Below are 24,795 nucleotides of genomic sequence, written 5' to 3'. Positions count from 1 at the left end.
TCCGGGGGTCGACCGCTGGTTACCGCCGGGGCGGAGGCCTGGCGATGGGAGCCCGCGTGCGGCTGCTGCAGACGGTGGACACCGAGTACACGGCCGACTCGGTGGAGTGGTGCCCGCTGGAAGGCTACAGGCACCTGCTGGCGTGCGGCACCTACCAGCTGCGGACGCTGGAGGACAGCTCTGACCGGGAGAGCCAGGTGCGCGACGCCGCCTCCAGGCAGGCCGCCGGGCCGCGGGGTCCCAGGCGGGGTGAGCCCCCGGCGTCAGGCTCCTCACCCAGAACGTGCTGGAGCTGGAGAGGCCTAGGGAAGGCAGGGCCTCGGAGAGGCGCGCCGGCCGCGAACGCTGGCGCTCTCTGGCCTCCGACGGCGGAGGCTGGAAGCAGGCAGTCGGCATCAGTGGAGGGGGAGGTGGGAGCCGGCCTTGTGGCCAGAACACGGGCTAGAAACGGGTGTCCTGAAGGCGGAAAGCGTTTGGTGCGCAGGTGGGGCTCGAGCTCGCGAGGGGGCTCTGCTCCGGAGAAAACGGGCTCTCTTCGGAGCTGTAGCTAAGCACTTGCAGGCTCCTGTAAAGATCCAAACGGGAGCAGCCCTGACAGTAAGGGCACCAGAGCCCCACACCCAAACCAGGGTGGCCCCAGGCAGACTTGGACCTGTGGTGGTCATCCCAGCCGACACAGGCCCCGTGTTGGCAGGTTTAGAACAGCCTCCAGTGCTGGGTGGGGGAGAGCTCACCGGCTCATCTTGGTCATCGTGTTGAAGAGAAGAGACATTTCTCCAGCCTAGAGAAGTCAGGGCTGCTGCTTCCAGGCAGGGTCCTGCTCTGCTGTAGTCTTGGCAACCCTTTGCTTTCCCCTGGTTCCTTTTCTTGTTTCTTGGATTTCTCAGAGGCCATTAGGGTGTGCAGAGAACATATTTTCTTTTTTTGAAGAGTGGAGTGGACTTCGATGGGGAGCCTCCAGTCCGGTTAGGTCGTCTCTACCTGTACAGCTTCAGTGAGGAGAGCCCTGCTTCTCCTCTGGTTGAAGTCCAAAGAAGAGACATGGCTGCAATCCTGGACATGAAATGGTACAACTTTGATAAAAACTGCAGTTGGTTTGAAATTTATCTTGAGTGTTTAGTATTTAGGGGAGTCAACACGATGGGGAGCTACCTGCACTTGGGCTCATTTCCTTACTGTCCTACCACCTGCTGGCACTTGGGGTGCCGTGACCTTAGGGGTCATTCCCTTTGTCAGCATTCCCTAGCCCTGGAGTTAGGATAGGCTTGGAAAGCAATGCAAGTTTTTGATCTTATAAGCTGGGAAATCTTTCATTTGAGAACAGATTTGTAGTTTCTCACCCAGTTTTAGGGATGAAACTTAAGTGATAAATTACTGGGATGGTGGTGTCTTCTGGTACATGGGCATGTCCTGTGTTCTGACTGAGATGCGAGTTCCCTCCTCAGGTGCCACATTCCAGTGGCTGGCCACACCCTCTTGGGCTTGGCAGATGCTGGTGGATCTGTACAGCTGCTCCACTTGGTGGACTCTGAGGTGAGTAACGGGCTGGCTCTGGGGAAGGAAGGGGAGGTGGTGGTAGTCTGATGAAGGTGGCTATGTTGGGAGAGTTTTCTAGGACAGTTTGTTTTCAGTGGTGAGCTTTATTCTAAGGTAGTGTGCCATCTTTTCTAAATGGTTTTGGGGTCTGCATCTAACTTCAAGGAAGTCACGGTTGGTGGACCTGAAAGCTCTCTGAAGGAAAGGCCGAGCAGGCACGGCCCGAGTGGATGATGCTGAAAACGGCTGCAGACAGCCGCGGGAGGACAGTTTTTCCACCCATCACTAGGGGAGCACAGTTCTTTTGTAGGTTTTTCCATAGTGCTTTGAAGGGATCCTGTACCATGAGTTTGCAAAATGGCTGGGTCTGATTGTTGGGGCGTGGGGGGAGGTAGGCTGATTCCCCCATGCACTAATTTCGTCTTTAAAAGTGGGGTCTCATGGGAGAGAGCAGGCTGTCTCATTAGGGGGAGAGTAATTGGGAGTGTGTAGCAAGGTGTATATGGGTTTTTTGTGTGAGAGACTGACTTGATTTGTAAACTTTCACTTAAAGCACAATAAAAGTTATTATTTAAAAAAAAAAAAAAAGTGGGGTCTCAAACCCCCAGGGTGAACAGTAATGTGCCAAAGCTTTATAAAAAGCACCAGGATAAACAGTGTATCTTCCTGGAGGTTGGTTTTATATGGTGGTAAGGCATTTAAAAACATTAGTTAAAGACAAAATGAGACTTCAAAGAAAACTCAAGTTTGGGGCAGGCTGATAAGCTTATCCCCAGGCCTCTGCTGTATATGTTTATTCTTTTCTGTTTTTCATGGTTCTTAGGGAAAAAATTGAGAATCATGGTCCTAAGCAAAAACAAAGTTTGAGAAGTATTGTCTTAAACAAAAAATTGAGCAATGTCCTCCTGACCGATGGGGCCATTTAGCTGTGGTTGGGGACTCATCATTTTATCATGTAAAATGGAGCTGGGAGGGAGAGGGCCTTGAGGGATGTCCAGGGAAACCATGCTGCTTCAGGGGCCCACATCCTGCCTACAGTCAACTGCAAGTCCCAGAAGTAAGGTCTGCCGTTTGCCTTCACATCCCTCTTAGGACCTTATATAGGTGCTTCCTGAGATGGACAGCCAGCTGGGCCTTGGGCCTCCTCAGTATTCAGAGGTCTTCAAAAATAAAGTTGGGAAATCTCTAAGGAAGGTGGTAGGCCCAAGACCAGGGCTCAGGGCCCAAAGCCAAAAAAAGCCACTGCCATCGAGTCGACTCTGACTCATAGCGACCCTACAGAACAGAGTAGAACTGCCCCGTAGAGTTTCCAAGGAGCGTCTGGCAGATTTGAACTGCTGACCTCTTGGTTCACAGCCGTAGCATTTAACCACTAAGCCACCAGGGGCTCAGGGCAGGAGTGGTAAACTCTACACAGGCCCTGACGAAGCAGCTGCTGGGAGCCTAACAGAGTTATCACTCTCCAGGTGGCTTAGGTAGTAGCAGATACGCTTACCGTCAACATTCGTGTATAATATGTATCCTGACGCAGAGAGACCTTAGAAAAGAGAAACAGCTGTTTAACCTGAGATAGAAAAGTTTTCATTTCTCTTTGGAGACAAAATGCACCAACATTTCCATGGAGTCCCGGGGTGGTTGAGCGTGGGCTGGCTGTGGTCCCCTGGAGTCCTGGGGTGGTCAAGCATGGACTGGCCATAGTTACCTTGGAGGGCCAGGGTGGTCAAGCATGGACTGGCTGTGGCCCCCTGTAGGCCTGGGGGTGGTCAAGCATGGACTGGCCGTAGTTACCTTGGAGGGCCAGGGTGGTCAAGCATGGACTGGCTCTGGTCGCCTAGAAGCCTGGGGTGGTCAAGCATGGACTGGCTGTGGCCCCCTGTAGGCCTGGGGGTGGTCAAGCATGGACTGGCTCTGGTCCCCTAGAAGCCTGGGGTGGTCAAGCATGGACTGGCTGTGGCCCCCTGTAGGCCTGGGGTGGTCAAGCATGGACTGGCTCTGGTCCCCTAGAAGCCTGGGGTGGTCAAGCATGGACTGGCCATGGTCTCCTGGAGGCTTGGGGTGGTTGAACATGGACTGGCCATGGTTCCCTGGAGGCCTGGGGTGGCCTGGTGTGGACTGGCCATGGTCCTGGAAGCCTGTTGGACATCACGGTGGTGCTGGGGAGTGTATGGAGTGCGAGTTGGCCTAATGAGCAGAGAAATGTTCTTTTTCTCAGGGTAACATATGCAGGAAAGTTCTACAGGCGTGTGAGCTCCTGAAGAGTAGGACCAGTCCCTAAGTGTCCTCAGGTTCTGCTCTGTGCAAGGGATGTTGGAGCAGTTGCACGTTTCACTCACATTGGGAGTCAGTCAGGAGCCGTGACTTACTGGAATTAGAGGAGAAGAGAAGCCTTTCAGTGTTGGCTGTTTCCCTGATAGAGTTCCTTTCTCCCCAGTAGAAGAATGCCTATGCACTGCAGCCGTTCTCCAGCCTCACCCTGGGGGAGCAGAGTCTGGCCTTGTCCCTGGATTGGTCCACTGGGAAGACAGGAAGGTAGCGAGGGTTGGGGGGAGGGGGTGAGTCTTCCTCTGAGAACCCATTCAAGTTTTCATGCCAGAGGGAATTAAAGTCATTCTATGTTAATCTTGCTGCCAGTGCTGATCTAAAAAGAAAAAACTGCATTTTTCTGGATTAATGGTGTTGATGTTTTCATTAAGAGAAACTGACCTTGAGTTCTTTTGACAAGGCACGTGGTCAGTTTGAATTTTGCCAAATATCCAAGTAAGCCTCTTAAGGGGTAGTGTGTTCATGGACATGGTTCATGGGGAACCTCTGCCCTGACATGTCTTGGGGGTGCAAAGTGTTTCGAGTGGGGACCCAGAAGAGGGTGAGTTTGAGTTACGGGTTTTCCCATTGGCTTTCTGTGTCTAGGGCCAGTGGCCAGCCCTTGAAAATCATCAGCAGTGATTCCAGGGGACAGCTCCACCTGCTGACAGTGAATGAGGCTGGGCCAGGGCTGCAGGCGGAAGACTCATGGCAGGCCCACCACTTCGAGGCCTGGATCGCTGCTTTCAACTACTGGCAGACGGAGACCATGTACTCAGGTGGGCACTGACTGCCCTGCTGCTGATAGTCCCATGGGGACCCTGGTTGGAGGGAGGCAGCGAAGAGGGTGCAGTGCCAAGGCATGGGGTTTGGGTGACCTCTCGTTCAGGTTGTTTCTTCTGGGTCAAAAGGTATGATGCCAGTTTAATTCTTTAATCAGTTTTCAGTAGAGCAATTTGTCTATTTTTCCCCTTTTTATTCATTTTGATGGAATCACTTTTGTTGATAAATTACACTGTATGTAAGTTTTATAACAAAGATTTGGTTTATTAATCTTTTTTAATATCAAGTTTTACTGCTTATGTTTTCAAGTGTGGTGAATTTTGTGTTTTATGTTCTACTAAGTCTAGTTTTCCTGGGATAAGCATAATAAATCTGTTTTGTCCAGATTTGATACATTTCCTAGTTTTTTGTCAATATCAAATTTTATGTACTCTGTGCAGTTTTAGGTATTGCTAGTTTTCTTTTGTGTTCTCTTTTTTTTCTCACATTGTCACAGTGTTTAATATTGCCAGGGGATTTGAATTAGGAAGTTATGGCAGATGGAGAATGGATGGGAGGATGGTGGATGGAGAGATGGATGGATGGTGGATGGACGGGTGGATGAATGGAGGGATGGTGGGTGGATAATGGAGGGATGGTGGGTGGATGGAGGGATGGTGGGTGGGTGGAAGGGTGGTTGGTGGAGGAGGGATGGATGGTGGGTGGAGGGATGAGTGGTGTGTGAAGGATATACGAAGGATAGGGGTGAAGGGGTGGATGGAGGGATGGATGGTGGGTGGATGGAGGGATGGATGGTGGGTGGGTGGATGGAGGGATGGATGATGCATGCTGGGTGGGACGGATGGTGGGTGGATGGAGGGACGGATGGTGGGTGGATGGAAGGATGGATGGTGGGTGGTGGGTGGAACAGATGGTGGAGGGATGGATGATGGATGGTAGGTGGATGGAGGGATGGATGGATGATGGATGGTGGGTGGAGGGACGGATGGATGGTGGGTGGATGGATGGAGGGATGGATGATGGATGGTGGGTGGATGGATGGAGGGATGGATGGTGGGTGGATGGATGGAGGGATGGATGATGGATGATGGAGGGGTGGATGGTGGGTGGATGGATGGAGAGATGGATGGGTGGATGGATGGAGGGATGGATGGTGGATGGTGGGTGGAGGGGTGGATGGTGGGTAGATGGAGGGATGGATGGTGGGTGGAGGGACGGTGGGTGGATGGTTGGAGGGATGGATGATGGATGGTGGGTGGATGGATGGAGGGATGGATGGGTGGATGGATGGAGGAATGGGTGATGGATGGTGGGTGGAAGGATGGATGGTTGATGGAGGAATGAATGGTGGATGGTGGGTGGATGGATGGATGGTTGATGGAGGAATGAATGGTGGATGGTGGGTGAATGGATGGAGGGATAGATGATGGATGGTGGGTGGATGGATGGAGGGATGGATGATGGATGGTGGATAGAAGGATGGATGGTTGATGGAGGGATGAATGGTGGATGGTGGGTGGATGGATGGAGGGATAGATGATGGTGGGTGGAGGGATGGATGGATGATGGATGGTGGGTGGAGGGATGGATGATGGATGGTGAGTGGGATGGATGGTGGGTGGATGGATGGTGGGTGGGACAGGTGGTGGGTGGATGAAGGGATAGATGATGGATGGTGGGTGGGACGGATGGTGGATGGATGGAGGGTGGTGGGTGGAGGGACGGATGGTGGGTGGATGGATGATGGATGGTGGGTGGGACGGATGGTGGGTGGATGGATGATGGATGGTGGGTGGGACGGGTGGTGGGTGGATGGAGGGATAGATGATGGATAGTGGGTGGGATGGATGGTGGGTGGATGGAGGAATGGATGGTGGGTGGAGGGACGGATGGTGGGTGGATGGATGGAGGGATGGATGGTGGATGGTGGGTGGAAGGATGAATGATGGGTGACGATATACAGGGTGGTGGTGGTGGAATGGTTGTGCCTGGCCTTTTCCTTTATGCTCCTTTCACATTCACTATGGGCCCCCATCTTTGCCTGCTTCCTCTCTGCATTCAGGTTACTACCGTTCATCCTATGTTTTGCTTGTCTTCAAAGGCTGGTTGTGGATCAGGATCCCATCTCCCCATTCTTCCCATCCTTTCATTTCCCCTCAAACAGGCACAAGGGTCCTTTTTAATGTAAAGTTACAAAGGGCCTTTCTCTTTCAGACACCCCTGGGGGTGTGCTCAAGGTTCCACAACCGTAAGTCCTCAAGTTCACTGCTTTCTGCGTGAAGTTTCTGACACGGCCGCCCTGGTTCTTGGCAGCCGAGCCCTGACTGCCAGAGCCTTTGAGGAAAGCAGTTTAGGGACTCGTACCTCATGGCCACAGGCACCTGTGCTGGTAACTTCCTGCCTTCCCCTTTGTTCCTGCAGGCCCTTTCAGGTACAGCGGAGATAGTTCGGGTGTCTCCGGATGTCTCGGGGCTCTCCTGCCGGGGGCAGGCTGAGGATGCCCAGAGTCTCCTTGAGGAACCCCCATCTCTCCCAGAAATACTGTGTTCTGTACTCAGTGCCGATCATTATCAAGATATCCTGTCTTCACACAGGGGGTGATGATGGACTCCTGAAAGGCTGGGATGCCAGGAGGACACACGATGCACCTCTCTTCACCAGCAAGAGGTAGCTGCCAAGGGTCGGAGTGGGCACTGGCAGCAGCCCTCCATCCTGGGCCTCACTGAGCAGCCCCCCTACCTGCAGGCACTCCATGGGCGTGTGCAGCATCCAGAGCAGCCCCCACCACGAGAACATCCTGGCTACAGGAAGGTGAGGCCCAGCCCGCTCACAGATCCTCCTGCGTCTTTACCCCTTGCCTCACGTTGTGTGTAGGGCAGACTCAAACCAGAGTGGAAGGCGTCTGAGTGCAGGGAAGGGCTTTTGGTACTGCAGGGGGATGGGGGAATCTTCTGGGAACGGGCCCTGCCGCCTCGGGGCTTGGGAAGGGGCTCGGCTTCCTCAGTGAGGGAGGTGGCGGTCGTTACAGCTATGACGAACACATCCTGCTGTGGGACACGCGCAACATGCAGCAGCCGTTGGCAGACGTGCCTGTGCAGGGCGGCGTGTGGCGGCTCAAGTGGCACCCTTCCCACCCCCACCTGCTGCTGGCTGCCTGCATGCTCGGAGGCTTCAAGGTCCTCAGCTGCCAGAAGGCTGTGGGTGAGTAGGGGTCGCCCTGCCCTGCCAGGCCTCCCCACCCTCCACACATCCCGGTCTCCCCTGGGCGCCAGCTCCAGAGCCTGTTTCACATTCTCACCTGGCCAGGGCAGCTGCTTCGCACCTTCTGCCTTCAGCAGTCTGACCCCGTCAGCACCTTGGGTCCCCGTTACAGCGACTGTACCCACTCCTCCTAGGTTCTTCCTGCTCGTGCACTTTAGACTTCGTGGTCCGGTGTTCCCATGCTCTGGCAGAGCCCGTGATGGGCCACCCCATGGTGTTTCCCTAGTCACTAATCCTCCCACCTAATGGCTTCATATTTCTTTCCTCCTCAAACCACCCCACCTCTCCGCACATGTTCACGATCTCACCTCTCTCCTCCCCACACCGTGGTGCAGAAGGAGCAATAAAGCACCAACCTCTCCTCCCTTGTGAAGGCCTATGGCCTTCCCGAATCGCTCTTGCCCTCTGCCTGTCAGGTGGGTGCACGTGTCTGCCCTCAGCCTCCGCACAGTTTCCCTCCCCTGTGCTGTCCCAGCACCCCCTCCTCTGCACCTGCGTTTCCGGCTCTCTGGGCCTCTCTGGTTACACGAGCACACGGGTGGCTCTCACCTCACAAACACAGAAACTACCCAGACACCTCCACCCCTTTGAGTCCCCTCCGCTTTCCTGTTTCCTTTTCTATTCAGGAGCCTAAAGAGTTGTTTATACTCGTTTTCATTTCCTCACTCCATTTCTCTTTTTTCCCGTTTATTTCTCAAAACTTTTTATTTTTTAAAAATTGTCAACTAACAGAAAAAATGCAAGAACGTAGTAGAGCGAATGCACCCTTCAGCTGACATCACTGTTTGCTAGCCTTTCCCTACGTTGGCTTTTTCTCTTTTTGCATGTGTACATGTACATGTGGTCTGTAATTGTTATTTTGCTGAACCATTAGAGAGTAAAATGCAGATATCATGACCCCCTCTGATTTTTTCAGTATGAATTCCTCAGCAAGGGGTCATATTCTTGTTTTGTCGACACTGATACAGTGCTGTTACCTGATGTATTCAAATGGCACCATTTTCCCCGTAGTATCCCCTGTGGGTCCCCAGTGCAGGAGCTGCCCTGCATTTAGTTGCCGTCCTCTCTGGTCTCGTTTGTCCTGGAACAGCCTCTCTGCTGTGCTGTGGTTTCATGACACTGGCATTTAGAGTTAGAACTTTTGGTTGTCTGTCAGTCCATGTTTGCGTGACTCTTTGCTTGTGATTAGATTAGGGTTAGGCTTTCTTTTTTCTCTTCATAATAGATTTATTGAGATAAAATTCGAATGCCATATAATTTACCTATTTAAATTGTACCATTCAGTTGTCTTTAGTATATCCACAGAGTTGTGCAACCATCACTACAACGAATGTTAAAATATTTTCATCACTTCAAAAGAAACTCCGTATCCTTAGCCAGCACCCTCCAACCTCCCATCTTTCACAGCCTGAAGCAACCACTGATACACTTCTTGTCTGTATGGACTTGCCTTTGCTGGACATTTCGTATTCCTTCTAATGGGTATGAAGAAGTCTCTTGCTGTGGGGTTTTTTTTCTTCCTTTTGTTTTTTTATTGCATTAAACATACAGGTAACAGAACGTTTGTCATTTCCGCAGTCTTCACGTGTGCAGTTCAGTTGATGTTCACTATTTTCATCATGCACAACCATCACCATTAACTGTCCCTGAATTTTTTAATCACATTTAACAAAGCCCAGGGTCCCCTAATCTCGGTGTGGTTCTGATTGGTGTTTCCCCAGTGATCAGTGACGTCGAGCATCGTTTCACGTGCTTCTTGGTCATTTGTAGATCTTCTTTGGAGAAATATCTGTTGAGATCCTTTGGCCATTTTCTAACTGGGCTATTTGTTTCTGTTGTTGAGTTGTAGCCTTTATATATTCAAGATGCAAGTCCCTCATTAGGTATATAATTTGCACATATTTTCTCCCATTTATGAGTTGTCTTTTCACTTCCCTTTGAAGCACAAGTTTTAAATTGACGTAGTCTAACTTACCTGTTTTTTATTTTATTGCTTGTGCATTTGGTGTTGTATCTGAGAAACCATTGCCTGATCCAAGGTCATAAAGATTTACTCCTGTTTTCTTCTGAGAGTTTTATAGTTTTGGCTTTTATATTTAGGTCTTTGATCTATTTTGACTTAATTTTTGTATATTGTATGAGGTAGGGGTCCAGTTTAATTCCTTTGCATGTAGAAATCCGTTTGTCTCAACACCATTTGTTAAAAAGACTGTTCTTTACCATTGGACGGTTGGTCTTGACAGCTTGTCAAAAATCAGTTGACCACAGATGCGTGGATTTACTTCTGTACTCTCAGTCCTATTCCATTGTTACCAGTATCACACTGTCTGGATTATTGCTGTGTGGTAGGTTTTGGGATTGAAAAGTGTAAGCCCTTCAACTCTGTTCTTTTTTACGATTCTTCTAGCTCTTCTGGGTCCCTGGAATTCCATGTGAACTTTAGGGTCAGCATGTCAATGTCTATAAAAAAGCTGGGATTCTGACAGGGGTCACCTTGATCTGTAGATCAGTTTGGGGAGGATTGCTGCCTTAGCACTGTTAGGTCTTCCCATCCATGAATGTGGACTGTCTTTCCATTTATTTAGACCTTTCTTAATTTATTTCAACAAAGTTTTGTAGTTTTCAGAGTATACGTTTTGCTTTTTTGTTAAGTGTATTCATAAATATTGTTTCTTTTTGATGCAGTTATAAGTGGGATTGTTTTATTAATTTCATTTTTACATTGTTCATTGCTACTCTGACTATATAGAAATACAATTGACTTTTGTATTTTGATATTGTATGCTGCAACCTTGCTGAACTCATTCATTAGTTCTAATTTTTTTTTTTTTTAGTGGATTTTATAGTTTTCTCTACAAATAAGATCATGTCATTTGCAAATAGATACAGTGTTACTTCTTCCTTTCCAGTCTGGATGCTTTTATTTCTTTTTCTTGCCTATAATTGCCCTGGCTAGAACTTCCAGTACAATGTTGAGTAGAAGTGTCAAGAGTAGACATCCTTGTCTTGTTCCCAATCTTAAAGGGAAAGTGTGGCCTTTGGTCATTAAGTATGATGGTAGCTGTGGGCTTTTCTTAGATACCTGTTATCAAGGGGAGGAAGTTCCCTTCTATTCCTAGTTTGAGTGTTTTTGTCAGGAAAGGGTGTTGGGTTTTATCTTAGTCATCTAGTGCTGGTATAACAGAAATACCACAAGGGGATGGCTTCAACAAACAGAAGTTTACTCTCTGTAGTCTAGTAGGCTAAAAGTCCAAATTCAGGGCATCAGCTCCAGGGGAAGGCTTTCTCTCTCTGTTGGCTCTAGAGGAAGGTCCTTGTCATCAGTCTTCCTTTGGTCTGGGAGCCTCTCAGCGCAGGAACCTCAGGTCCAAAGGACATGCTCTGCTCCCAGCGCTGCTTTCTTGGTAGTGTGAGGTCCCCAACTCTCTGCTCACTTTTCTTTCCTTTTATCTCTTGTAAGATAAAAGGTGATGCAGGCCACATCCCAGGGAAACTCCCTTTATATTGGATCAGGGATATAACCTGAATAAGGTTGTTACATCCCACCCTGATCCTCTTTAACGTAACCCAATCTTGCCTCATTAACCACAGGCAGAGATTAGGGTTAATAATACATAGAAAAATAATACCAATTACAAAACTGGAGGACAACCACACAATATCGGAAATCATGGCCTAACCAAATTGATGCATATTTTTGGGGGACACAATTCAATCCATAACAGGTTTTGTCAGAAACCTTTTTCTGTGTCTTACTGAGATGATTATGTAGTTTAAAAAAATTTTTTTTTTAATTTAATCTATCAATACGGTGTATTACATTACTTGATTTCTGGGTGTTAAATTGACCTTGCATTTCTGGGGATTAAATCCCACATCATGATGTCATAGTTCTTTTTGTATGTGGCTGGGTCTGGTTTATAGTGTTGTTCAGGTATTCTATCTGTTTTATTCATCTTCTGCCTCGTTGTCCTGTCCATTATTGAAAGTGGGACTGGAGTCTCTAACTATTGTTGTTGTCTATCTGTCCCCAGTATTTCTGTCAATTTTTGCTTCATGTATATATATGGTTATAATTGTTAGGTCTTCCTGGAGCATTGACCCTTTTGTCATTATAAAATGTCCCTCTTTATCTCTAGTATAATTTTTTTGTTTTAAAGTCTATTTTGTCTGATATTGATATAGCCACTCAAGCTTTCTTGTGGTTGCTGTTTGCCTGGCATGTCTTTTTCTTTCAGTGTATTCGCATCTTGGAATCTCAAGCGTGTCTCCTATGTTAGCGTGAGTGTTTTTGTCAGGAGTGTTAACAAAAGTGACATTGCCATTTGAAAATCTTTTTCTGTTACAGGTGATGTGACTCGTGTGCGTTTACGGATATCACTGCTTTGTTTGATTTCAACTCTGTCATATTTTAGGTTGTTTTTACTTTGCATTTATGGGACATTTACTGGATTGTTTCTCCATGTGTTCTGTTTCCTCTGTTATACTTGATTTTGGTATTTAGGAAGGCCGTGTTTTTACTGTAGTGTTAGCTATATGCTAATATATAATGCTCCGAATCCCCTTTTTTCTCACTTAACCTCCTGCTAACAAGTTTGTCGGAAACTCTGGTGGCACAGTGGTTAAGAGCTACAGCTGCTAATCAAAAGGTCAGCAGTTCAGATCCACCAGGCGTTCCTTGGAAACCCTATGGGGCAGTTCTCCTGTCCTGTAGGTTCACTATGAGTTGGAATCGATTCAACGGCAATGGGTTTTGAGTTTTAACAGGTTTGTCAATTTCACATTTTACCTTTCAATCTCTACCTATTACCTGTGTGACACCAGTGAACTTACTCTCCCTTTCCCTCTTGTCCTTCTCTCATTTTCAGTTGCATTATTTCTACTTAGACATATAACATTTACATCATTTCCTTATCACATCCTTGTCCCTTCTTTCTTCTTAGCTTTAGCTCACAGGGAAGTGTTCTTGGTCCCTGTTGGCCCTTGTGCTTGCATGCCCCTTGATGTCGCTTGCCTGGGGAGAGCCTGTCCTGACGGACTCTAGGACCGGCTCCTGAGTGTGGTGCTCCTGGAATTCTTGAATGTTTAATACTGCTTTTCTGTAGTCTTGATAGTTGAAACACAGCTTGGCTGACTACCATATCCTTGGCTCACACTTTCTTTCCCGGAGTTTCTTGGCAATGTCTCTCCCTTTTGTCATGTCTGGGCCAATGTGGCTGCGTCTCCCTGTCTTCTGCCTGCAGGACCTGGGGTTGTTGTTGTTTTAATCCTTAAAGTTGAATCATTTTCTAGGACACATGCCAGAGGGCTCACCATTCCAGGTCGGTTTTGCCCGGTGCCTGGTGGGTCTGCTCCATGTGTAGATTAGGTTTTTTTTTCCCCATGTCTGGAAGGTTTTTTCAGTTATAGCTTTAAATAATTGTTTTGTTTTTCTCTAGAAACTTCAACTTTGTGTACATTGTATTTTCCTGCCATTTCAGTCACTTTTTCTCTGGTCCTTTTCACTTCATTTTATCTCCGCTCCCCGCTCCCTTCTCTTTGCTGTGTCCTTGCCTTCCTCGGTGCCCTTTGTTCGCTTTTCAGTTGCATCTTTTCTCCCTGTGCACTTTTTTTTTTTTTCAAATTTTTATTGTGCTTTAAGTGAAAGTTTATAAATCAAGTCGGACTCCTTATACAAAATTTATACACACCTTGTTATATACTCCTAATTGCTCTCCCCCTAATGAGACAGCACATTCCTTCCCTCCACTCTCTCTTTTCGTGTCCATTTGGCCAGCTTCTGACCCCCTCCACCCTCTCACCTCCCCTTCAGAGAGGAAATACCAACATAGTTTCATGTGTCTACTTGATCCAAAAAGCTCATTCTTCACCAGTATTATTGTCTATCCTATAGTCCAGTCCAATCCCTGTCTGAAGAGTTGGCTTTGGGAATGGTTCCTGTCCTGGGCTAACAGAAGGTCTGGGGACCATGACCTCCAGGGTCCTCCTAGTCTCAGTCAGGCCATTAAGTCTGGTCTTTTTACGAGAATTTGGAGTCTGCATCCCACTGCTCTCCTGTTCCTTCAGGAGTTCTCTGTTGTGTTCCCTGTCAGGACAGTTATCGGTTGTAACTGGGCACCATCTAGTTCTTCTGGTCTCGGGCTAATGTAGTCTTTGCTTCATGTGGCCCTTTCTGCCTCTTGGGCTCATAGTTATCTTGTGTCTTTGGTGTTCTTCATTCTCCTTTGTTCCAGGTGGGTTGAGACCCCTGTATACCTTTTGATTTATCTTCATTTTTAAGACAGTTTTGTCTTTCTCTTCTCTCTTTCCAGAAGGCATTCGTGTCTGATTTTGTGTTCTGTACCGGCCATTCTGAGGGTGAGTTTCTGGGCGTGGGCTTTGCAGGGCAGCGATTGGTGCACACGCACCTCACTAGAGGCCACATGGTGTTACTGTCTCAGGCCACCCCTCTGGGTTCGTCAGTCTTCATGGAGAGGATCTGGGAGCTGAGTGAGGGAAGGAGCTTAATACTCTCCTGTTTGGTTGTCGGCTTTGTCCCACAGTTCCTAGCCCATTGCTTCATTGTGCGCAGAGCTGTGTGGGAGCGTCTGTCTGTCGGTTGGTCGGTCGGCCTCAGCATTCCCACCACAGCTGGAGAGGGCAGGTGCGGCTCTTGGAGTCAGGAAGAGGTCCAGAAGTCTGAGCCTCGATCAGCGTCTACTGTCTTCTTCACTGTCTACGTGTGTCCCACCTTCTGAGGAACCTGGTGTCTGTAATTCCTGAACCTTTCTCGAGATCTGCATTGGGAGTTGTTGAGGTGGTGGTTGCTCTGTCCCTCCAGCCTGCAGTTCCACACTCTCTGGTGCTGAGTCAGTGTCACTCAAGGACCTACTTTCCAACTTTAGAATTTTGTCTCCAGTTCTATGTCTGTGTAGTTTTTTTGCTGTCATTGTTGTGGAGGAGGATAATAGAAACACTTGTGTTTGGTCGGCCCCATCCAGCTGGGCTCGTCTCCTCACAACTGCACAGAGACCGCCAAGTCCAGGTCAGCAGCGTCCATCCCATCACACCTGTCACCCTCAGCGTCAGCCCCCACGTTTGCTGTCCCTGGGACTGTGCTGCTGCCAGTGACTTTTCCCTGTGCTCTGGACGCAGAGGTCCAGCTTCTCGGAAGTGGGAGGCTAGGGCATGTAGCAGCAGGATGTCACAGCAGCGAGACCAAACACAACTTCACCCAAACCTGCTTCTTCACTTCTTGGAAAGTGGTGCCTTCTTTAATTCAGTTTTCCAGGTCCCAGACTCAGGGTCGGCGACACCTCATCATATGTTTCTGGTTGCAGTTTCTCTTTCAAATTCCTGATTGCTGTGTGCTGTCTGGGATGCTGCTATGGTCTCTTTCCCGTCCCACCCTCCACCTTCAGCAAATTCCCCGTGAGGAAAACTGGTCATGCCTCCCCTTGTGTCAACTCTTTAGTGACACTTCTCAAGCTAAAAGCCAACATCTGTAACGGGGCTTGCAGAGTGCGTGACACCAGCCCCGTGCTCACTGACTCCTCCAGCATGTGTGGTGGTGTGTGGCCCCAGGTGTGCTGTGTGCTCTCCCGCCTCTGCGGCTCACCTACTACTCTGTCTTATGCATCCCTGCCCCACCCACAGAGGTGGCCTCCCACCTTGCTTCTCTGACTTGTCTGGCTTCTAGCTCTGCATACATGTGGTGCTGCACGAGACGCTCTCTTCTCCGTCCCTCTGTCCTGAGAAGTCCACACACTGCACACAGCACCTACTCCATGAGAGCTTGCGGGCAAGCAAGCGACTGCATGGCTTGAGTCTCCCTTTGGGGGTGTGGGTGGAAAGGGGCCGTTAGCAGGGGCAGAGATGCGCTCTGGCAACAGCGCCCTTATCTTTGCTCCCTGATTCATTGCAGAGGAGAAGCAGGATGCGTGTACGGTCTCATTGTCCCACACGCTACACAACTCGCTGACCTACGGGGCCGACTGGTCCTGGCTTTCCCTGCAGCTGCCACCAAAAGCCCAGCAACTGGCCCCTTCAGCGTCCTTCCACCACAGCAACACGGGAGCCAGGCCAGCAGACTTGCAGCACAGCCTGAAGATCCAAGGCACGTCATTGGCCACCTCCCCAGATCGTGCGGGGAATGGAGACAGAGAGGGCCGTGCCTCACAAGCCAAGCTTGTGGCAGACGATGTGAGGAAGGTTGGCAGCCAACTGCATGTCACAGGGGGGAAGCCCTGTGACTGTGACCCCACCCTGGAAGGGACAAACTTAGACATGAACCTCCTAGCCACGTGCTTGTTTTATGATCACGCACTTCACCTCTGGAAGTGGGAAGTGAGCTAAACTGGACAGGAGTTTGCTTGAACCCATAAAGGCCATTTCCACAAATAAAAAGCCCCATTTCCATAAAGCTCCATGCCCTTGGGCTGGCTCACCTAGTTCTTGCTGTGGCCCCTGCAGGCTGCTGTATAGGTAGGTGTCTGTTTGTGGACCTGCCATGTGGACGGTCAGGAAGGCCATTGGCATCTCTTAGACAATCCTTCCCTGCGAAGCCATCAGAAGCGGACAGGATGAGCCACCTGGCAGGAGGGGTTTCCTCATCCTGGGCCGCTTACTGGGCATGGGAAGACCTGGTCTCTAGCTCTCAAAACTGTTAGTTGTTCATGTATTTTGACTTTGAGTATTCAAACAATTATTTATGTTAATTAAATGATTTTTTTTTTTTTTTTTTTAATGTTACATCATCACAAGTCATTGTAAGTGAACATTTAACAAGATCACCTCCTGGCAAACCAGAGGTGCTTCCATGAGACCCCTTTGCAGACATAGGGAGAAAGCAATACACACATCATAAACTTGAAATATGTGACATGTTGTTGGTGTTATTAGGTGCCGTTGAGTCAGGTCCGACTCAGAGCAACCTTGTGTACAACAGAGTGACACACTGCCTGGGCCTGTGCCATCCTCACAACTGTTATGCTTCAGCCCACTGTTGCAGCCAGTATGTCAGTCCGTCTTGTTGAGAGTCTTCCTCTTTTTCGCTGACCCTCTACTTTACCAAACATGATATCCTTCTCCAGAGACTGATTCTTAGCGAAAACATGTCCAAACTGTGTAAGATGTAGTCTCATCATTCTTGGTTGTAAGGAGCATTCTGGTTGTACTTCTTCCAAGACAGATTTGTTCGTTCCACAGTATATTCAGTACTCTTCACCAGCACCACCGTTCAAAGGTTCTTTGATCTTCATTATTCATGGTTCAGCTTTTACATGCATGTGAGGCGACTGAAAACACCATGGCTCGGTCAGGTGCACCTTAGCCTTAAAGGTGACATCTTTGGTTTTTAACACTTCGAAGAGGTCCTTTGCAGATTTGTCCAATGTAATGTATCGTTTGATTTCTTGACTGCTGCTTCCATGGCTGTTGGTTGTGGATCCATGTAAAGTGAAATCCTTGACAACTTCAATCTTTTCTCTGGTTATCATGATCTTGCTCATTGGTCCAGTTGTGAGGAGTTTTGTTTTCTTTATGTTGAGGCGTAATCCATACTGAAGGCTGTGGTCTTTGATCTTCATTAGTAAGTGCTTCAAGTCCTCTTCACTTTCAGCAAGCAGGGTTGTGTCATCAGCATAACGCAGGTTGTTAATGAGTCTTCCTCCAACCCTGATGCCCCGTTCTTCTTCATATAGTCCAGCTTCTCGGATTATCTGTTCAGCATACAGATTGAATAGGTATGGTGAAAGAATACAACCCCGACACACACCTTTCTTAACTTTAAACCACTCATTATCTGCTTGCTCAACTGCCTCTTATCTATGTACAGGTTCCTCACGAGCACAATGATGTGTTCTGGAATTCCCATTCTTTGCAGTGTTATCCGTAATTTGTTATGATCGACACGGAGAGAACTTGTGAAGCATTTCATTGTACTTGGATCCCATAATCAACAGCCATGAAAGCAGCAGTCAAAAAATCAAACAACACATTGCATTGGGTAAATCTGCTGCAAAGGACCTCTTTAAAGTGTTGAAAAGCAAAAATGTCACCTTGAAGACTAAGGGGTGCCTGACCCAAGCCATGGCATTTTCAATTGCGTCATATGCATGTGAAAGCTGGACAATGAAAAAGGAAGACAAGAAGAATTGACGCCTTTGAATTGTGGTGTTGGCAAAGAATATTGAATATACCATGGACTGACAAAAGAATGAACAAATCTGTCTTGGAAGAAGTGCAACCAGAATGCTCCTTGGAAGCAAGGATGGCGAGACTGCGTCTTACATACTTTGGACATGTTGTCAGGAGGGATGAGTCCCTGGAGAAGGACATCATGCTTGGCAGTGTACAGGGTCAGCAGAAAAGAGAAAGACCCTCAACGAGGTGGACTGACACAGTGGCTGCGACAATGAGCTCAAGCATAGCAACAATTGTGGGGATGGCGCAGGACGGGGCAGTGTTTCGTTCTGTTGTGCATAGGGTCGCTATGAGTCAGAACCGACTCGACGGCACCTAACAACAACACAGTCGGATGCCTTTGCATAGTCAATAAAACCCAGATAAACATCCTTCTGGTATTCTCTCTTTTCAGCCAGGATCCATCTGACATCACCAATGATAGCCCTAGTTCCACATCCTGTTCTGAATCTGGCCTGAATTTCTGGCAGTTCCCTGTTGATATACTGCTGCAGCTGCTCTTGAATCTTCAGGAAAATTTTACTTGTGTGTGATAATGATACTCTTGAATAATTTCCACATTTGGCTGGATTACCTTTCTTGGGGATAGGCATAAATATGGATCTCTTCCAGTCGGTTGGCCAGGTGGCTGTCTTCCAAATTTCTTGACATACACGAACGAGCACTTCCAGTGCTGCATCCATTTGCTGAAACATCTCAATTGGTATTCCATCCGTTCCTGGATCCTTGTTTTTCACCCTTGCTTTCAGTACAGCTTGGACCTCTTCCTTCAGTACCATTGGTTCCTGATCATATGCTACCTCCTGAAATGGCTGAATGTCGACCAATTCTTTTGGTACAGTGACTCTGAGTTTTCCTTCCATCTGCTTTTGATGCTTCCTGTGACTTTTAATATTTTTCCTGTAGATTCCTTCACTGTTGCAACTCGAGGCTTGAGTGTTTTCTTCAGTTCTTTCAGCTTGAGAAATGCCGAGCATGTTTTTCCCTTTTGGTTTTCTATCTCCAGGTCTTTGCACATGTCATTTTAATACTGTGTGTTCTGGAGCTGCCCTTCGCAATCTTCTGTTCAGCTCTTTTACTTCATCATTTCTTCCTTTTGCTTTAGTGACCTGATGTTCAAGAGCACGTTTCAGAGTCTCTCTTGACAGCCATTTTGATCTTTCTTTCCTGTTTTTTTAATGACTGTTGCTTTCTTCATGTAAGATGTCCTTGATGTCATTCCACAATTTGGTCTCCAGTCATTAGTGTTCAACATGTCAAATCTATCCTTGAGATGGTCTCTAAATTCAGGTGGGATATACTCAAGGTTATAGTTTGGCTCTCCTGGATGTGTTCTAATTGTCTTCAGCTTCAACTTGAACTTGCATTTGAGCAATTGATGGTATTTCTGCAGTCAGCCCCTGGCCTTGTTCTTACTGATATTGAGCTGTTCCATTGTCTTTCCACAGATGCAGTCAATTTGATTCCTGTTTATTCCATCTGGTGAGATCCATGTGTATAATTGCCATTTATGTTGTTGAAAGACGGTATTTTCAATGAAGAAGTCATTGGTCTTGCAAAATTCTATCATACCATCTCCAGCATTGTTTCCATCACCAAGGCCATATTTTCCAACTACCGATCCTTCTTTGTTTCCAACCTTCATATTCCAATCGCCAGTAATTATCAATTCATCCTGATTGCATGTTTGATGAATTTCATACTGTAGAAGTTGGTGAAGATCTTCAATTTCCTCATCTTTGGCATCAGTGCTTGGTGTGTAAATTTGAATAATACTCATATTAACTGGTCTTCCCTGTAAGCATATGGATATTTTCCTATCACTGACAGCCCTGTACTTGAGAATATATCTTGAAATGTTCTATTTGACAATGAATGGAACACCATTCCTCCTCTTCATTCCCAGCAAAGTAAACCATATGATTGTCTGATTTAAAATGGCCAATACCAGTCCATTTCAGCTCACTAATGCCTGATATCTATGTTTACGCATTCTACTTATTTTTGATGACTTCTAATTTTTCCTAGATTTGTGCTTCCTACGTTCCACATTCCAATTATTAATGGATGTTTGCAGCTGTTGTTTTTGAGTCGTGCCACTTCAGCAGATAAAGGTCCCAAAAGTTTGACTTCATCCTCATCATTAAGGTCAGCTCTTCTTTGAGGAGGCAGCTCTTCCCCAGTCACCTTTTGAGTGCCTTGCAACCTGAGGGCCTCATATTCTGCGGCAATATCAGACAGTGCTCCGCTGCTATACCTAAGGTTATCACTATTCACTTTTTTCAGAAATAGACTGCCAGGTCCTTCTTCCTAGTCTTAGTCTGGAAGCTCAGCTGAAACCTGTCCACCATGGGTCACCCTGCTTGTATTTCAGTACCAGTGGCATAGCTTCCAGCATCCCAGCAACAGGCAAGCCCCCACAGTAAGATAAACTGAGAGACAAGTGGGGAATGTGACGTATACATGGCAAATTAATCACATTTCCTCATTGTGGCCATAACAAACTGATTAGATTCCAAATCCTGGCCATGTGGTGACTGGGCGTGTGCGGCTGTGCAGCCAGTGCCTCTTGTTTGGCCGGAGGGAACTCTGGTTGAATTAACAGGCCCTTATTTTTTACTGAGTTAGTCTGGAGCCCTGGTGGAGCAGTGGCTAAGCATTTGGTCGTTGACCAGGTCGGCAGTTGGAATCCACCAGCCGCTCCTTGGAAACTCTATGAGGCAGTTCTATTCTGTCCTATAATAGGGTCACTATGAGTCGGAATCCACTCAGTGGCAATGGTTTTGTTTTGTTTTTTCTACATCTACTGGGATACGTGTTCAGAGGCAGAAAGTTTACATTTCTTCCCTTATTTTCTGATCATACAACATGCCAATACAGGCTAGAGTCTATGTAATAAAAATGATAAATTCCAGCTAATGGCCCGTTTATTTCAACCAAAAAATGCTGGACCCTCTTTTAGAGGCTGATTTAAGGATGTTTAACCTAAGGGTTGGTTAATAAATATTCAGCAGGATTTTGAAGAGCTGAAGGAACCGTGCATTGAAATTGGAATGAAGAGATGATTACAAGAGGAACCCTAGTTTTGGCACTGATTCTTGTGTAGCCTCATCTTCTGCAGGCCTCCCCCAAGCGGGACAGTTACTTTGACCTGATGTGAAAAAACAGCTGCTTTGGAACCCATTAAGAATATCCTCATTGATTCTTCCTTGGGTTGAAGAATTTGAGGGATGAATGAACCAGGGTTATCTCAACCTGCCTTGTAAATTCTTTTCTCCCTGTAAGCTAAGTGATGTGTTCTTGCTATTGGCATACTCCCAAAACCTTTCGTTTGGGGCGACGTCTTCCTCTAAAGAGTTTCAAAAGTGACTGGAGCAGTGCCTCGGTCACTAACTAACCTGTTACCTGGCACACTTTCACAACAGTCTGATGCCAAAAACAGACACTACACAGAACAACTTTATCTCGGAAAGGTCTTTAATATCCACAGGAGGAGAGAAACACCTCCCCGCCCTCCACTCCCCTGAGAATGAATGGCTTACAGACAAAACCAAGGGTCACTGCCCGGAGCCTTCTCTACTCTCTACCGCGGGAAATTCTTGGGGTACAGCTGGAAGAGCTTGCCCTCCTGTGTGGGCTCGAAGCCGTACTTTTCCAGGTTCTCGGGATCGAACGTCCCCTCTTTAAAGTCCTTTTCAACAGCAGGGGCAACCGCTTCCAGAAAGAGCTGTTGGGCCGTCAGGGGGGTTTCCGCGCCCGCGGGGGCGCGGTAGTTGACGTAGGGCTTGAGCCTGAAGCCGGTCAGGTCCGGGACCACCAACTCCGGGACCATCTCCTTTATCAGCACGAACTTCCGGCCCGGGGCGTGCACGCCGGTGCCCTTGGCGCCCCGGCCCTTGTTGAAGGTGCGCGGCCCGCGCTTGCTCGTCCACCTGCTCATTCGGTCTGCGCCCCGGACCAGGGCGCGGCTCACGCCGCTCAGCAAGCCCATGCCGCCGCCTGTGGACGAGGGGCGTCAGGCGGGCGGCGCCCAGGCTGGGCGCGGCTCCCCGGGGTACGAGGGCGGGACTGCCGCCCCCGGGCTCCGCGCTCCCCGGCCCGGCGCGCGCCCCCCACGCGCCCCCGGCCCCGCGCTGTGCCCCCTCTCCGCTCACCGAACCGGCCCCGCGCTGTGCCCCCTCTCCGCTCACCGAACCGGCCCCGCGCTGTGGCCCCTCTCCGCTCACCGAACCGGCCCCGCGCTGTGGCCCCTCTCCGCTCACCGAACCGGCCCCGCGCTGCCTCCCCGGCCTGCGAAGCCCTGGGCCCGCGCCGGGTCCCCGACCGCGCTCCTCTTCCTGCCGACAGCAACGCGGCCCGGCTCTGCAGCTACTGTAGCTCCGATTGGCTGTGGCCGTCCACCCAATGAGCAGCCTCAACCCTGCGAGGGGCGGGACTGGATGGAGACTCGGCCAATGCGCGGGGAAATCCGGGTCAGGGGGCGGTACCGTCTCTGACTGGTGTGAAGCGGGGGCGGGGCGCCGGCGGGGGCGGGGCCGAGCACGGGTCGTCGCCCTTTGCCCCGTCCTCGCTGCTGGAACCCAGCCGTGAGCCGCCTCCCGCTGCCGATTCTCCGGCCCATCCGTGCCCGCCGGGCACTACCGGGCGCCAGCGTCCGTGGCCCCAGTCACCCCGGCAGGGCTGGCCCTGACCCCGATCCCGCGGCGCTCGTCTGCCTCCGCGGCGGTGTGCCGCTTCCGGGCGGGTCCTGTTCGCGTCGAGCTGCCCGCCGAGGTGCTGCCGCAGGGTCTTGCGCCGCGGGGCCCTGCCCTCCGGGGTCTTGACCCGCTGGGCCCTGGCCTCTAGTGCCCGCAGCCCCGAAGGAGACTCGTCTCAGAGCCAAAGGCGCCGCGTGGGCAGCAGCGCCAGGGCCCCGACGTGGGCAGGGAGTGAGCGCGCAGTAACGGGGCGCGGCCGCCTGGGCTGCAGTTTATGGGGCGCTTCTCTGGGGGATTGTGACGAGACGGCCCTGCCTCTGCCCCTGTTCTGAGGAGCCTGGGAGCCAAAGGGAAGCCCGCTAGCTGCCAGGGGCTCCGCACCGGCGTCAGTGACCTGGCTGCTGGCCCCCGGGGGGCCGGGCTGGGCAGCGATTTGGGGTGGTCACCACGTTCCTCGCCCTCTGTGGCCAGCACACCGTCACACGGCCAGGATTGGATTGTCCCGGGCGGAAAACAGCAGCCTCCCCACCCACCTGAGCGGTGCGGCCCCTCCTCGGCCGGCCCTTCCCTTACCAGCTGCCCAGACCTGCACGCAGCCGCGCCCCCTCCCCGGACCCGCTGGGAGCCCCGCCCCTCCCCTGACCCAATGGGAGCTGCGCCCCTCCCCTGACCCTCTGGGAGCCCCGCCCCTGACCCGCTGGGAGCCCCGCCCCTCCCCTGACCCGCTGGGAGCCCCGCCCCGGACCCGCTGGGAGCCCCGCCCCTCCCCTGACCCGCTGGGAGCCCCGCCCCGGACCCGCTGGGAGCCCCGCCCCTGACCCGCTGGGAGCCCCGCCCCTCCCCTGACCCGCTGAGAGCCCCGCCCCGGACCCGCTGGGAGCCCCGCCCCTGACCCGCTGGGAGCCCCGCCCCTCCCCTGACCCGCTGAGAGCCCCGCCCCGGACCCGCTGGGAGCCCCGCCCCTGACCCGCTGGGAGCCCCGCCCCTGACCCGCTGGGAGCCCCGCCCCGGACCCGCTGGGAGCCCCGCCCCTCCCCTGACCCGCTGAGAGCCCCGCCCCGGACCCGCTGGGAGCCCCGCCCCGGACCCGCTGGGAGCCCCGCCCCTGACCCGCTGGGAGCCCCGCCCCTCCCCAGACCCGCTGAGAGCCCCGCCCCGGACCCGCTGGGAGCCCCGCCCCTGACCCGCTGGGAGCCCCGCCCCTCCCCAGACCCGCTGGGAGCCCCGCCCCGGACCCGCTGGGAGCCCCGCCTCTCCCCAGACCCGCTGAGAGCCCCGCCCCGGACCCGCTGGGAGCCCCGCCCCCTCCCCTGACCCGCAGGGAACCGGGTCAGTGACTTGGCCACCGGTCAGGCTCTCAGGAGCCACGTGAGAACTGTTGTGGGACTAAACCAGCTGCGTTTTGGGGAGAGCAGAATTCTTCGCTAGGATTTCCTTTCAGTGAAAAAAAACTGACTTGGAAAGGAACCCGGGGAAACACTACTGGTGGGGTGTTTGCTCATCCCCACCTGCGGGTCACCTTGACCGTGTTTTGATTTTAGCCATGGAGAACAACTCCGACACCTGTGCAGAGGTAAGGAACCAGGGCTCAGCGATAAGTCACACTGTGCTGTTTCCCAGTGTGGGGACCCTTCCAGACAAGGAGAACAGGCTCTCTTAGGGCTGTTCTGTTTCTTTCCTCTGGAACCCTATACCCTTTGGAGCCCACTGGTGTGAAAATGGTTTGGGGCCCTTTGCCACTACCTGTCAAAGCTGGCACCTGTCCTAAACAGCGCACTCTCCCCAGTGCTGACAGTGGGTGTGGCCGGTGGACACTGGGAGACCTGCTTCTTCCTCGAGGTTGCAGTGCCCTTTCTAACCATCCCTTGTGACGGGGCGGCTCACTTTTTCGCAGTCTGACACCTGTAGCTGCTTCCCAAAGGCCTTTCCTCCTAAGCCAAGACCTTAGATCAGAGAAAGTGATGGAGATCACCCATTTCAACCCCTGCCTTGGAGCAGCTCGGCTTTTCAGGCTTTTCATTGTTGGGCGTGGCTG

General features: G+C 50.6%; 3 protein-coding genes across 14 annotated transcripts in view; 2 read left to right on the top strand and 1 right to left on the bottom strand.

The window, feature by feature from the left end:
* Positions 1 to 21,533, top strand: DPH7 (diphthamide biosynthesis 7). Of its 2 annotated transcripts, none has more exons than XM_010601980.3 (9): positions 1 to 197; positions 931 to 1,067; positions 1,446 to 1,533; positions 3,971 to 4,065; positions 4,444 to 4,616; positions 7,215 to 7,287; positions 7,366 to 7,431; positions 7,649 to 7,821; positions 15,785 to 21,533. In XM_010601980.3, exons 1-9 carry the CDS (start codon positions 45 to 47, stop codon positions 16,213 to 16,215), a joined length of 1,389 nt encoding a protein of 462 aa, XP_010600282.1. In that variant the 5' UTR covers positions 1 to 44; the 3' UTR covers positions 16,216 to 21,533. The 2 variants fall into 2 exon arrangements, with proteins under 2 accessions (XP_010600282.1, XP_023397640.1); XM_023541872.2 differs by lacking the exon at positions 15,785 to 21,533 and adding an exon at positions 14,193 to 14,224.
* Positions 21,523 to 22,429, bottom strand: MRPL41 (mitochondrial ribosomal protein L41). 4 transcript variants are annotated; one of them, XM_064290802.1, is made up of 2 exons: positions 22,326 to 22,429; positions 21,523 to 22,062 (listed from the first exon to the last, which is right to left on the bottom strand). In XM_064290802.1, the coding sequence occupies exon 2, from the start codon at positions 22,052 to 22,054 to the stop codon at positions 21,647 to 21,649; it is 408 nt and encodes a 135-aa protein (XP_064146872.1). In that variant the 5' UTR covers positions 22,055 to 22,062; positions 22,326 to 22,429; the 3' UTR covers positions 21,523 to 21,646. The 4 variants fall into 4 exon arrangements, with proteins under 4 accessions (XP_064146872.1, XP_064146870.1, XP_064146873.1 ...); XM_064290800.1 differs by having other exon boundaries at positions 22,254 to 22,409; XM_064290803.1 differs by lacking the exon at positions 22,326 to 22,429 and adding an exon at positions 22,290 to 22,307.
* Positions 22,430 to 24,041: 1,612 nt separating this feature from the next.
* PNPLA7 (patatin like phospholipase domain containing 7) overlaps positions 24,042 to 24,795 on the top strand; it is a 73,296-nt gene continuing 72,542 nt past the window's right edge. For 4 of the 8 annotated variants that reach the window (XR_010322900.1, XM_064290796.1, XM_064290795.1 and 1 more), the window contains exon 1: positions 24,042 to 24,333. Coding sequence is in view for 7 of the 8 variants with exons in the window: in XM_064290796.1 (XP_064146866.1) it covers positions 24,304 to 24,333 (30 nt within the window). In the remaining variant the exon portion in view is untranslated. The remainder of the gene's footprint in view (positions 24,334 to 24,795) is intronic. The other 4 variants (XM_064290794.1, XM_064290792.1, XM_064290793.1 and 1 more) reach the window with 1 other exon arrangement.

This window comes from Loxodonta africana, chromosome 9, assembly GCF_030014295.1.
Source record: "Loxodonta africana isolate mLoxAfr1 chromosome 9, mLoxAfr1.hap2, whole genome shotgun sequence".
NCBI lineage: Eukaryota > Metazoa > Chordata > Mammalia > Proboscidea > Elephantidae > Loxodonta > Loxodonta africana.
The sequence above is the reverse complement of the archived record's forward strand: the minus strand, read 5'-3'. Positions and strand labels throughout refer to the sequence as shown.

Bases quoted from the DNA above. Each gene is read 5' to 3' on its own strand.
- MRPL41 (XM_064290802.1), bottom strand. From the start codon at position 22,054: ATGGGCTTGCTGAGCGGCGTGAGCCGCGCCCTGGTCCGGGGCGCAGAC.
- DPH7 (XM_010601980.3), top strand. From the start codon at position 45: ATGGGAGCCCGCGTGCGGCTGCTGCAGACGGTGGACACCGAGTACACG. The intron at 4,617-7,214 runs GTGGGCACTGAC...GTCTTCACACAG, and splicing joins GACGGAGACCATGTACTCAG to GGGGTGATGATGGACTCCTG. The intron at 7,432-7,648 runs GTGAGGCCCAGC...CGGTCGTTACAG, and splicing joins AACATCCTGGCTACAGGAAG to CTATGACGAACACATCCTGC.